The 12657-nt window shown below is 39.0% G+C and overlaps 1 protein-coding gene across 1 annotated transcript in view; it reads left to right on the forward strand.

Moving 5' to 3' along the window:
• Positions 1-12657, forward strand: part of ERICH3 (glutamate rich 3) — a 42773-nt gene that overhangs the window by 928 nt on the left and 29188 nt on the right. Inside the window, exons 2-8 of the mRNA XM_085309835.1 lie at positions 3474-3567; positions 5817-5942; positions 7530-7601; positions 8794-8922; positions 9590-9673; positions 9832-9990; positions 11399-11617. Coding sequence (XP_085165961.1) covers positions 3474-3567; positions 5817-5942; positions 7530-7601; positions 8794-8922; positions 9590-9673; positions 9832-9990; positions 11399-11617 — 883 coding nt within the window. The remainder of the gene's footprint in view (positions 1-3473; positions 3568-5816; positions 5943-7529; positions 7602-8793; positions 8923-9589; positions 9674-9831; positions 9991-11398; positions 11618-12657) is intronic.

Genomic DNA, 12657 nt, shown 5'->3' on the forward strand with positions numbered 1-12657 from the left:
TTTTTTTTAGCAAAATAAATTGTGGCTCTTGGTTTCTGTGGCTTCTTTTCATCAGTTAAGCTGAACATTTTTACTTGTCTTTATTAGTTTCTTACTTTTGTTAATGAGGAAAAAAGAAGAGGCAGCTCCAGGGACAGCAGTTTATTTTTCTGAATAGACTGTTAAGATGCTATCCTAGAAGTGTAAATGGTACTGAAGTGCAAGTGGTGAGAACTGAAATGCTGCTTGTCTCAAATGATTTAAGGCCAAGCTGTCCACATGGAGCATAGCTGGATGCTGACAATGGAGTGAGTCTGACTCCCGTACTTGATGGCTGTTCCAGAAGGCATTGTGTTTTCTTTAGGTGTGAAATTTCTCAGAGGCTCTTAAGTATCTATATAAAACATGTACTCCACATGCGATGATTTTTGATAGATTGCGTGCCCTGCGGAAGGATGCTACTTGGCATGGCTTCCTGTCCTTTTTGAGAGGTCCAGAAGGTCTTTGTGTTCAGATTTCACAGATGGGAACTATGGCTGGCTTCACATGATGGGAGAGCTCAGTGGCAGCTCTTTCCCTCCTTGGCAGACCAAGGTAAACTGAACTCCAGAAGTTTGCTCTGTTTCCAGTGAAACTGGCTGGTTAATAAAACGTGTATGTAAGCTGGGAAATTTCTTTATTTTCCCCCTATTGTTGCACATGTTAAAATTCTAGTCAGGTGAAAAGGAGAAAGTTTTCTGACTATTCATTTTTGCTTTTAAAAATTTGAAAGTGTAATCTCTAATGAAAAGTATAATTCTAGTCTCCAATAGTAAGCAAAATAAAGAACATTTATAGAAAAAAGAGGATTTTCAGTGAAAAAATATTGTTAAAATAGGATGCTACTGTTTCTCAGTGACTCTGTAGCAGAAGTCCCATATCTGGAACATCACTGTTGAAGAATTTAAGGAGATTCCCTCATTCAGATCTGTCTTTATAGAGAATGAAATTAGGGAACTCAGCTGAAATTTAGATACAAGTGAAAGAGGATTTTCATTTAATTAAAAAGAAAATCAGGAACAAGCCACGTACGTGCAACTGTTCATCAAGTTAGGTAATTCAGTGTCATTTCTCAGATAACTTTCTCTTAGGTAAACCCTCCAGAAGTTAGAGGTTGCATTATTCCATGAAGCTAATCGTGAGCCCAAGTCTGTGTTACAACAGTTTTGAATCTTTCTGAATCATTTGGTATCTTTTTCTCCCTTTATAACTTATAAGCAGTATTCTTGATTTTTATCTCTAGGATTTGTGAGTCAGCAGAGACCGAAAGGAAATAGTACCTGGGGCTGCCCAAGGAGGTAACATGAGAGGATGATGCTGGCACCCTCTTTGCAACACTGCACACGTTATGCCTGAACTGTAGTCATCTGCCAGCACAAGGGAACACAAGCTTTATTTGAAGTTTAGGCTTGACAATAATCTGCATGCTTTTGAACGAAAGGCGCATGTTTCATTCAGAGGATAAGGTCTTACCCTGACTGCCTCTCACCTGAAAAGTGCCTCTACCCCATCTATCCTTTGGAGCCCTGAATGAATCTGATCCTTTGATTTTGATGGGATACTCCAGAGGGATTTCCTCCAAGCACAAGGATAGTCCTAATATGACCCAATCCTGCCTAAACCCTATCTACTGGTGGGTAAACTGGTCTGCTGAATTAAACAGCAATACTGACAGAAGCTGTACTTCCAGAAGAGCAAAGACTTGCATGGCCAACCCCTGCTTACTATGTTTGATTTAAATCTGAATTCTATTCCATACCCAGGGTATTCTATGTAGCCCCATTATGTGAGATGTCCATCCTGGTAGAGAGCTCAGGCTTTTGTTGGCAGCATGGCTCTGCCAAAGCCCAGTGGATTCAGCTGAGTTTTTTTCCAATGATTTCAAGGGGTTTTGGTTCAGGCCCAAAACACTTCAGGGCAGATGGGAGTTGTATTTTAACTAGTCCATGAATATAGTCCATGAAATATTAGATGGGAAGGGAGTTTTTTTTTTTAAAAAAAAGAAGGGAGTTGGATTAAGTTTCTCTTTTGCCTCAGTAAGCAATTGCCAGGTGATACTGTAAGTCAATACTTGGCATAATTGCTGTAATCTGGCCATTTCAAATGCAAATGCAAACAATGGATTAAGAAAGTAATGTAAAACAGTTGCTATAGCACCAATGTTTAATTAACAAGCATAACAAGTTAAACTAAACCATCTGTTTAAAGTTTAATTTATTGTTGGTCAGCTACCTGTGAGATCATTATGAAACTCCAAATAAACTTCCCGTAAGACTGTCATTACTTTTTTTTTTTTTTTTCTTAATCATTGTTCTTTCTTTTGTTTATGGTAACTCTGCAATAGAGGTACAGTGGCATTTAAATCAAAAGGAAATAAGAGATCTGCCAGTGTATAATTAAAACTTATCCCATCTAAAGAGCCCATGGATTAATAAGATTGTATTATGCAATATATATCTGACCATTTAAATTTCACAAAATTGAATTGATTTAGAATGTTAAGGCAGTAAGCCTATTGTTATCTATATTGTTATTAGTCTTGTTTCTCAGAGAGTGAAGTAAGATAAGGTGGTGCTAAGAACTATTTAAAAAAATGTGTCTGCTATCTTGTATGCTTAAATTTTTGCTACATAGCAGATTTGCTATAAATTTGTGCTACATAGCAGATAATTATGGCGATGAGCTGCCATTGAAGACCACTGGAAAATTGTATATGTAAAGTCTGATATATGACATGCTTTTAGCAGGAGGTTGGATTAGATGACCTCTGGAGGTCCTGTCCAACATAAGTTATTCTACAATTCTACATTAAAACTGGCAGACTTCATAGCTGCCTTATTCATCACCATTTACCAGGCAACAGAAGGAAGAGGAGTACAGGACACATGTCAGGGCAGTGGAAGGAGTGAAGTAAAGCAACACTTCTGAAAAGTATGTATTCCTGATGATTAGCACTGTACTTATGTATTTCTGCCAACATCAGTTGTAGCAGAAGCATGAATCTGGAATCAGCTGCTGGTAGGGTCAATCCAGCAATTTGGCTCCAAGTTCTTGATGGCAGTTGATGCTCTTGGCATTATACTAACCTGCCAAATTTCCCAAGTTTCTTATCTGAGGAAGCCCTTATGGGAATTGTTCTTGAATGAGAACTTCAAAACTGGGCTCTGTTTAAAACCTGTGTCTCATAGGGTGGTATGCTGTTTGAAGCTGCATGTTCCAGTGGCTGCTCTACCCTATTTAATGTCAGTTATTTGTGATATGAATCTTCATAGATGGAGAGGAGATATTACTTTTACAGAATTTAATGGCCATTTATCTGACAAAAAAATGGGCATGAGTCTTCAAGACAGCATTTTGTGCAGCAAACTGTTGGGTAATTTTTTATAACTTCAGCAAAAAGTAATAATTAGCCTGTCAAAAGGGATTATGTGGTATCTGTATTGATTTTATTTCAGATTTCTTGCAACCTACAACAGCCTTACAGACAAACACTTGGCTGGATATTTCAGCAATAGGAGGATAAGACAACATCTGCAGAGATCAGGATTGGTGAGATTGAAAAGTTTTCTTTTATCTCTAAATCAGAAGAAAAGAAAAGAATTCTGTATTTCTTTTGTATTGCATAAGACAAAGCACTGATGGTTGCATTATTTTTTATATGTGAGAGATAGGTTGCCTTTGGTAAGAATTTGACCAGCTAGTGAAACACATGAAATTACACTGTGCCACATCAAGGCCACATGATCATATTGTGACTCAGGACCAGTTTGTTTAATCGAAACATTACAAGTTATCATCATCAGTGTCAGTTAGGAAGATACCACAGGGCCAAAGGGGTAGTTTGTAAGGCTGTGCTACCTAAATGAGATCACAGAAAGACAGGTAAAACTGAGCTCAGTATGTTAGTCCATGTGGAAAGTGGTTTTAAAGACACCAGTGACAGCTGAGTAAACACTGTAGCTGTTACTGAGCACATTTCAAGATCAAGATCTAAGGGCTGCACGGGCTATAAAGATGTCCTCATTATCGAGAGGAAGGCTGAGGATGGACAGTGATACCACATGTGTGATATTGCTGCACAGCCTAATTTGCTTACGCTGCTGTGCCTCTAGCCTRTCCACCTTTCTGGAGACTGAGTGCGGGGCTGTCTGCCACAGCAGTATAAGAAGGAAAAGCTGGAGATTCCTGTTCCTTAATATAAGGGAATCCCTCCAGCATCTACCCTTAGTCCTCAACAGGACTGATAGGAATCTGTAGTTAAATGGTGAGAGAAGCTCCTGTTGAGGAACACAGATCTGGGGACACAGAGAAAGCCTGCACTTCACACCCACAGCCTCCCCAAGTATCGTTAATCCCTTGCCCATACTAGTTTAATAGTATAATGATAGTGGCGTGATAGTGTGCTGAAAGAGGTAAGTGATACTGCTCATAGCTAGTATGGACAAACAAGACAGTAATTTCATGGTTCTGTTCATACTATGAATGAGACAGTTTTCCTGTCTAATGTACAACTCTGTATTAAACTGTGACATTACTGGATTTAGCCACTTATCTACAGTGCTGAGAGGAGATGACATAGTGCAGTGTGTGTTTAAGATAAAACATTTCAGCAGGGGAAAGACAGCATATCTTCTAGTGAACAAGAGAGGACGTCTGGAGTTGCAGCAATTCTCCACGTAGTACTTGGAGTAGACTGGAATTCTGTTTACTGGGGGACATGAACTCTGGAAGACTTATAAAGATCTATTTGAAGCAGGAACTCTGTCTCTTCATAAAGCCTGCAATCCCCTTATGTGATGCAATGGTCCTGATACTTACATTTGTGGAACTGGAAAAAGTGACTGACAGGGATTGATGATGTATGTAAATACTAGAGAGCCTTGATGTAGCCCTGAGCTTGTGGCAGTTTCAAGAGGTCATTACATATGGCATTGTATTACTAGAAATTTATACTGATAAGAAAATGTTTGTGTCTGTGCTTGTATTTCACAGTTAGACTGAAGACAATATTTCTTGGAGGGTTTATGATAAATTCAGTATGTTTTTTTCAGACTTCTGTTTGCTTTTTGAAGTTCTCTGCAAAACCAGTTCATAGTTATACAAGATCAGATTGATTCTCTTGAGATTTATAAACTGTGAAATCTAAGCTGTAGCTTGTGAGATTAGTGAATTTAATAAACTTTAATTGCATCTTTGACTCTAGTAGTGTTTTAAATAGCTTCTATTTTATTTTTCAAAAGTGTTTATTGGGAAACTGAAGGATTTGGTAAAGATGGACATGTTGAATATGTTTAAAAATACTTAGCACTCTTTCTTACTGTGGCTCTGGTTAGCAGTGGCAGATGCAGCCCTTACACAGCAGGAGGCAAGTAGTTAATTCTCCACTTGTGAGTTCGGCAATGGCACACAAGTAAGGCTGAGTCCTCAACTGCTATAAAGTGCGACTGCTTCTCTCTTTCATTTGGCTGGTTGGGTCCATGGAGTCAAAGAAACTGCAATTCTGTGCTGGGAAGGTGGGTTCTAGCAGCCTGGCAAGAGCAGAGATGGTGGATAACTGAGGAGAGAAAATTGTCCTCCTGGGAACAGGTTTAGTTCAGTTGGTTGGAGTGTGGTGCTGCTAATGCCAAGGTTCCGGGTTCAATCCCTGTATGGGCTATGCTGAGGGTTGGACTAGATGATCCCCTGAGGTCCCTTCCAACCTCACCATTCTATGTTTCTATGATATTGTGCTGTGTTTAGACATAGTTTGTTTTGTCTTTTCGTCTTCTCTTTACTTGCATTTTATTTGTTCATGGCAGATCTCAAAGAGTGGAAGAATAATACCTGAGAAAGAATACCGGCTAAATGCTATGAGGAGGGATCACCAAAAATACGTACAGGAGTGCCTGGCTCAGGCCATATTTCATAAGGTCCTTGATATGGAGGTATGCATACCAGTGATATGTAAGCCTTTTCAGATACTTTCCTGCAGACAACTAGTGACTGTTAGCTAGCTCTGGACTGTTTTCTGTAGCTGTGCCTGGTGTTCTCATGAAAGGGACTCTCATGCTGGCGGCAAAGACTTTCTGTCTTTGTACTTGAGGACCCTCCCATGAAATCTCTACTGGCATCTGGTTGTCATACCATACTGTCATTTGTACATATGCTGTTCTGGCCTTGTCCTAGTGGCTCACTTACTGGGCTTCTGCAGTCACCTGAAGAGTGGGATGATAAGCTAGTGGAAGTCTGTTGTGTGCTGCCAAATGAGCATTCACTATAGATGGAAACAGTAGCATAAGTTGCTGCACAAGAGAGACCAGACCTAGCAGTTTTCCTGCGTATTGATCGCTTTTAGAGCTTGTTCTATCAGATGCTAAATCTTTTGCAATGTATGCTAAACCTTGGCCTGAGAAAGCTCAGTACTGAGGAGGTGATGGTCTTACTGGCCTCTGTAGGGCACCAGTCATTATAGTACAAGTGCTTTCTTACAAATTATATTACACTAGCTGAAAGCAACATTTTCTTTAGTGTTTTGCTACCTCACAGACAAAGAAGAGGCTGAATAGTGTGTGAGAGAGGATCCTACCCTCTCTGCTCTAGGTTKGGTGTCTGGTAACTATGTCTTTCCAAAAGCAAAGCTTTTGTTTAGCTGTTGTTTTCAAGGGCAATGGCAGTGGGTCAATGGGTGAATTGGCTTCAGTATGTTACTGTGGATCCATGGAACACCATTTCCATGTCCTCTCTAGCCTGTGTCCCGTTAAATAAATGACAGGGTGTCCCAGATGGCCCTGTTTCATACATGAAGAATGAGCAGTCCTTGAAGGGTGGAGGCATACAGGAAAAAGTAATGTGCTACTGCTATAGTTCAGGAGTACATCTCACCTGGAATAAAGGTTTAAAGAAGTCAGCTGAAGCTTGGAGTTATTCAAGCCCTCATCTGCTCCTCTCCTTTTTCCTCAGTAGATGTAGGCATACAGTGACCACAGAGCAGAGAGTGGTAAGTGATTACTCCAAACAGATTTTTGAACGGTGATATCATACGACAAATACAAAGGTTACAGCTGGAGAAGTGTAGGCATGACAGCTTTAGGGATAAACCTGAGTCTGCCTATTTTTTACTGCACACAAGGGTAAAACTAATTTAAATTGGTAGATTATGGGATGGGTATTCACAAAGCTCATTTGTTGGACTTTTTTGATTTTTTTTTTTGAAATAATTGAAAAACAGATATATATCTTAACTGAGTACAAAGTTTGGGCATATTCCTGTTACACACGAATTGCACTTCTTGAATATAAGAGCTGAGTTGGCCCCTATAACTTTAAAAATGCTCAGCTGTTCCCTTGTCAGTGTTAACATACACAGATATAATGAAAGTGAATTGAGTCAATATTAGTTCTATAATAGGCTTCAATAAGGATAATGACCAGGGAGCAGGCAAGTGATAGGCAGAACAGAAGCAAGTGTTCTGGTATTCACTGACATCTCGTTATAGCTGTTGGTGAGATTTCTCTTTCTCTTACATTGATAGCGTCATCATCAGCTGGAAATAAAAAGGAAACTTGAAAATTTTGTGAGGAAGGAAAGAGTGCAAAAAATCAAGGTAAGGCTTGTGTGGTACTGAGTACTGGTGGGACGTGACAGTCTTGTGCTGTTTTAAACAATAGCCATAATAAGTCAGGCCAGAGATTCACTGAGCCAAGTATCCTGTCTCCAACAGCGGCAGATGTTTATGGAACAAGTGCAATAAATAAGCAAGTAGAGGATGACCCTGCCCCAYGATACATATCCTTCTTCCATCATACAGCAATTCAGTGACTTCCATGAATGTGTCTGATTTCTTTTGAATTAGACTTATGTTTCTGCAATGTTCTTGGTGTATTTTAATTGGAAGTTGTGTGAAGTAGTGCTTCCTTGTGTTTCTGCACAGTAATTCATTTATCTGCTGTCTAATAATGCTGTTGGATACTCCCTGGTTCTTATTATGAAAAAGTTTGTAACTGTTCCCCTTTTCCAAGGCATTCATGTTTTAAAGCACCTTTATCATAATCCTTCTGAGTTTTCCAGGCTGAAGAGCCCCAGTCTGCTGAATTTTTCATACATGAGCCATTCCAGACTTCTCAATATTGTTGCAATTTTTTCTATTTTTACTAGCTCTACTATTGCTATTTTGAAATGGGGAACCAGGACAAGATGAATAATTTAAGATATGTGTGTCTCAAATTACTAGGAGAAGAACTGCCACTATTTGCTTTTGACTGCTGTGGAATATTGAACTCATATTTTCAGTTTGCCTCTCCATGTGTTTTTTAGCAGAACCTGCATGTAAGTAATGAAAACAGGTTTCAGAAGTCTTCCTTTGCATAGTCAAAGCTTGATTCTGCTTTTGTTAGAGTCATGGAAATCCCACTGAAGTCAGTGGTTCTCACAATGAAGTCACTTGTCCAGTGAGACCTTCAGTAAGACCAAAATTTGGGAAATGCATGAAAACAAGGACTGTGAGGGACTGTGAGTAGGACTGAGGGAAAAGAGATTGGAGAGAGCTATAGGAAAATAAATCAGAGAAGGAGCAGTTTTCTCCCCCTTTTCGCATCCTTTCCTCCTTCCCTTGATTTCCTTGCATGTTGTTAGTTCTGGGTCTCTACTTTAACTGAAGAATGATTAACCAGGTATTCCATCAGGTCTAAGCAAGCTGATTGTTGTTCAGCTGTCCGATGAAAGCCAGGCAGAAGGSAGCTCAAACATTACTGTTAGAGTATTTAGTAACTCAGAGGTATAATTCTCTGTTCTTTTAGGTGGAACATTCCAGAAGGTCTGTGGAAAATGCTAACCCTGTGCTTTCCCCACATCCACCACTTGGTCCAAGAAATCATTATGGGCTGCTTCCTTTAGTGGCTGGAGAACGAGCTAGTCGTTCACAATTAGTGAGTCTTGCCAAATACTGCATATACTATAATGTAAACACACAGTCAAAAGCATGCACATATATCTAGATATATGTAGATATGTCTAGAGCATTGACTRCCCTTGTTGTTCTAGGTTGGGGCCTCATCCAACATCACTTAAGGCCAACTAGTTCTGTTTGCAGGATTGTGTTATTACAAAGCAGACTGGAGAAATTCATGTTGCACATCAGAACTTAGAAAGAAAACAGCTTTACTTAGTGATAAACTTACTTTAATCTTTCCTTTTCTCTCTTTTACCTGCCATGTCACCCAAGGGTAGGTCTGTGTCAGTACACTAAATACTGTCAGCAAATACTGTGGCTGTGTGAAAGTTTACACGTGTGAAATTTTGAAATAATGAAGATCCTTTTGAAAAAGGAGATGAAGGGCTGCAGTAAAACTAAGCATCATGGTGGAAGGCTGTGSTTTGGAGTTCTTATGACTCAAAAGTTTCTTACCGTCATGTTAAAAAGGCAGAGAAAGAAGATTGATAAACTTTTGAAATATAATGAAGCAAAAATCTAAGGTCGAGGGCCAAATATATAGTCCAATTTTAACTGGTTCTCAGTTTCAATAAATGATAATTGGTGCAGATTGATGAGATACGGTCAGTCCTGAAAAATCTTCTCTTCCCAATACCATACAGAAGACACCCGGACTTCTAGTTGATCTTAACACTGGACATTCTTCTCATCAGCACCAACTCAAGGAGTCTGCATTTTTTGAGATGGTGAGTTAATTTTTAATCCTTTTTTTTTTTAGGTTGTTAACATTTTTAAGAATCACTAATGTCTTCTGAAAATCTTGATCAGCACTTTTTTTTTTTTTCTTTATGATGAGCTATGCTATACACTGGAAACTATACACTGAATCTCTTTCCTTTTCTAGACTTCCGCCTGTCGACCGAATACTGCTCCAGGAAATATGCAAGGCCCACTTCGACTACAGCCACTTCGCAGCTATGCTGCATTAGAGTCTGTACCAAAGACTTCAAACTCTAAACAGAGGAGCCCCACACTTGAAAACGATCAACAGTTTGTCGGTGGGGTGAGACCATGTTTCATTTYGAAATAGATATAATTTTAGGGACAGCTTTATAATGCAGCTTATTGCTGTAATTCTGAGAACTGTATACCACAGACAACATGCCTACAGAATAGCAATTTATCATTGGTTTTTATTTAAACTCTCCCTTTCAACATCTCCTTAATTTTTGAGATATTGTCTTACTGGTCTCATGCTGGTCTTTGCTCAAAGTCAGGCAAAATGGGATGACTTCTCTTTTGTAGTGTAAAATCTGTGTGTGAGCAAAATCTTCTCCCTCTACATAGATTTTTTTTTTTAATTTTATTATTATTCTTTTCTTGTCATGTAGAGAGGGAAACAACCATCTGGTTAACACTCATACCTCAAGAATGCAGTCTTCCAAGTTTTCATCTTTATCTACATGTGCAAAGTAGCAAAAAAAATTCCTTGTTCTTTCTTTTTTACCATTCTTCCATTTACCATTCTATTAAGCAATGCTAATCAGGTCAGGGAGTGAGAGCTTTTCAGAGTAGTAAAAAATGATCTTGATGTGTACCTAGTTACTTTTAGGAGACATTTGGACTTGTCTTCTGTTCTCTAGAAAAACATTGCATTAATTGGCTTTACATCAGGAGCTGGACAATTTTAGAATGTGACTGTGACCTGCTGCCACTGGCTGGCAGAATCTACTTGAGCAGCTACCTTCCTGCTCTGCATTTACTCTGTATTGTGATGGTCACAATCCTTTCCCCATGAATTTGCTGACATTGTCTGTTGACTCTCAAATTATAGGTAATTTAAATAATAAATCAATGCTGGCTACTGACAAAACAACTAAATCAGACATAGATTATGAAAAGATGAGGTAGAGCTCAAATCTAAAGTGCGTATTGGCTGCAGAATTTCTTCTCTAAACCCATTGCACATTTCAGGGCCCTGGTCCTCTGTCTGCATTTCATCCTGATGAAGGACTAAACCTCCATTACAAATGGGAAAGAAGCCTTTTGAAATGCACCTTATGTAATTGGTGCTAACTGGTTTTACTATTGGAAGATTCTGACTCTTGAAATTTGCTTACCAACTGAGAGAACACAGCATTGCTGTGGGATTGTGCAGTATTCTGTCTGGTTGTGTTCAAGGCTTTGCAGGTTACCAATAGTACGTGGTTTACAGTGTTATATTATAGCCATAAGGGTGACACTTTCAAGTAACCTGATTTCTCCATTTGTGCTTGTTGCTATGCAAATTAAAAGAAAACATTTATGAACAGAAATGTTTTCTTGAACAAAATTGCAAACACCAAGTTAAAGTGTTGTTCTGGAAGTGTGTCTGTTACTAAATGTAAAGAACAGTTGAACCATGGTTAGCTCAGTATGTTCTGTAGCTATTTTTGCATGACCTATTTAACCTGGTTAAAATGTGTTTCCAGGGGGAGAAGAGTAGGTTAAGACTTATGAACTCAATGGAATATGTGACTGGTATATCCCCATATCGACTCCCCATCATTGACAATTACATGATACCAGTGCCACCTCCCCCCCTGCAAAAACGAGGCAAGAGTGTAAAAGCAGTGAGAAATAGGATGCCCAGAAGACGACGATTTCGTCCTACCACTGCACCAAATGATTTAGAACAACTTTTAACAGAGGTAAGTTATTTTCTTCTGCTTCTTTGTTTATGTATAGATGTATTAGCTTCCTTAGAGATGTATTTACATAATGCTGATCTATGTGAATACATTGTTTGCCTAAAGATTCATTGAATTCTTGAAATGAAGAAAATTCGTAACTATTAAAATATAGCTGCTACCCATTCCTCCATATACTAAAACATTTGGAATTTTTCATCCAGTTGAGAGAAAAAAAAGGTACTTGAACAAAAAGCCATGCGAACTCCCATTTAGACTTCCTGTGTCCTTCCTAGTCCTGTGTCTGACAGTAACTGGTGCCAGAACTTTAGGGGTATAGAAATGAAGTTGTAGGAACACAAGATTGTGTCATTTAATCTAATCTCTGCAACGTCAGACAATGCAATGCAAAGGATTTTCAGTTCAAAATCTTTTCATGCCCCTCTGCATGCTGTAAAACACTTTTCAATTTAAGAAATTCAAGGCCTGTCTTAACTGAAAACTTCAGATGTAGTGTTACACTTGACAAAGAGAAGGGATAAGCAATGAAGCATGAAATTATTGTCTCTTCCAGAATATTTGTTTGGTGTACTCTAATGATACTAGATGTTCTTGCTGCCCTTCTTGCATCTTGTTAAATTTTCGCCTCTACCTTCTATGGTAGGTAGTTCCAAAGTTTAACAACTCCTTACATGTTCTCCAGGTAGCCACAAAGGCAAACATTAATTCTCCTAGATGTTAGTGCAGAAGAACTGCTTTCCAGATTTTTCAGCATTGTGGCAGCTTTTGGATATTTCTTATGCTAGCGAGCAGCCAGTGTTAGATGTCGTGCAAAGGGTATGGAGTATTTTAATGCTTGATTTGTGTGTCCACCCTTCAGAGCTCCTTGGAGTGCTTTACTGCCACAGTTCAAGARGTCATATAGATTGGCAATGGTAGTGGCACCAGAAAGGAGCAATACCAGCACAACAGAGCCAGTATTGATGGAGAACCTACACTGTGGATTTCTTAAGATGGTCACTTCCAGTGCAATGCCAGAGCTAGAATCACAGGGGTAATTC

Source organism: Rhea americana, unplaced genomic scaffold (genome assembly GCF_003343005.1).
Source record: "Rhea americana isolate MKP2758 unplaced genomic scaffold, rheAme1 scaffold_304, whole genome shotgun sequence".
Classification (NCBI taxonomy): domain Eukaryota; kingdom Metazoa; phylum Chordata; class Aves; order Rheiformes; family Rheidae; genus Rhea; species Rhea americana.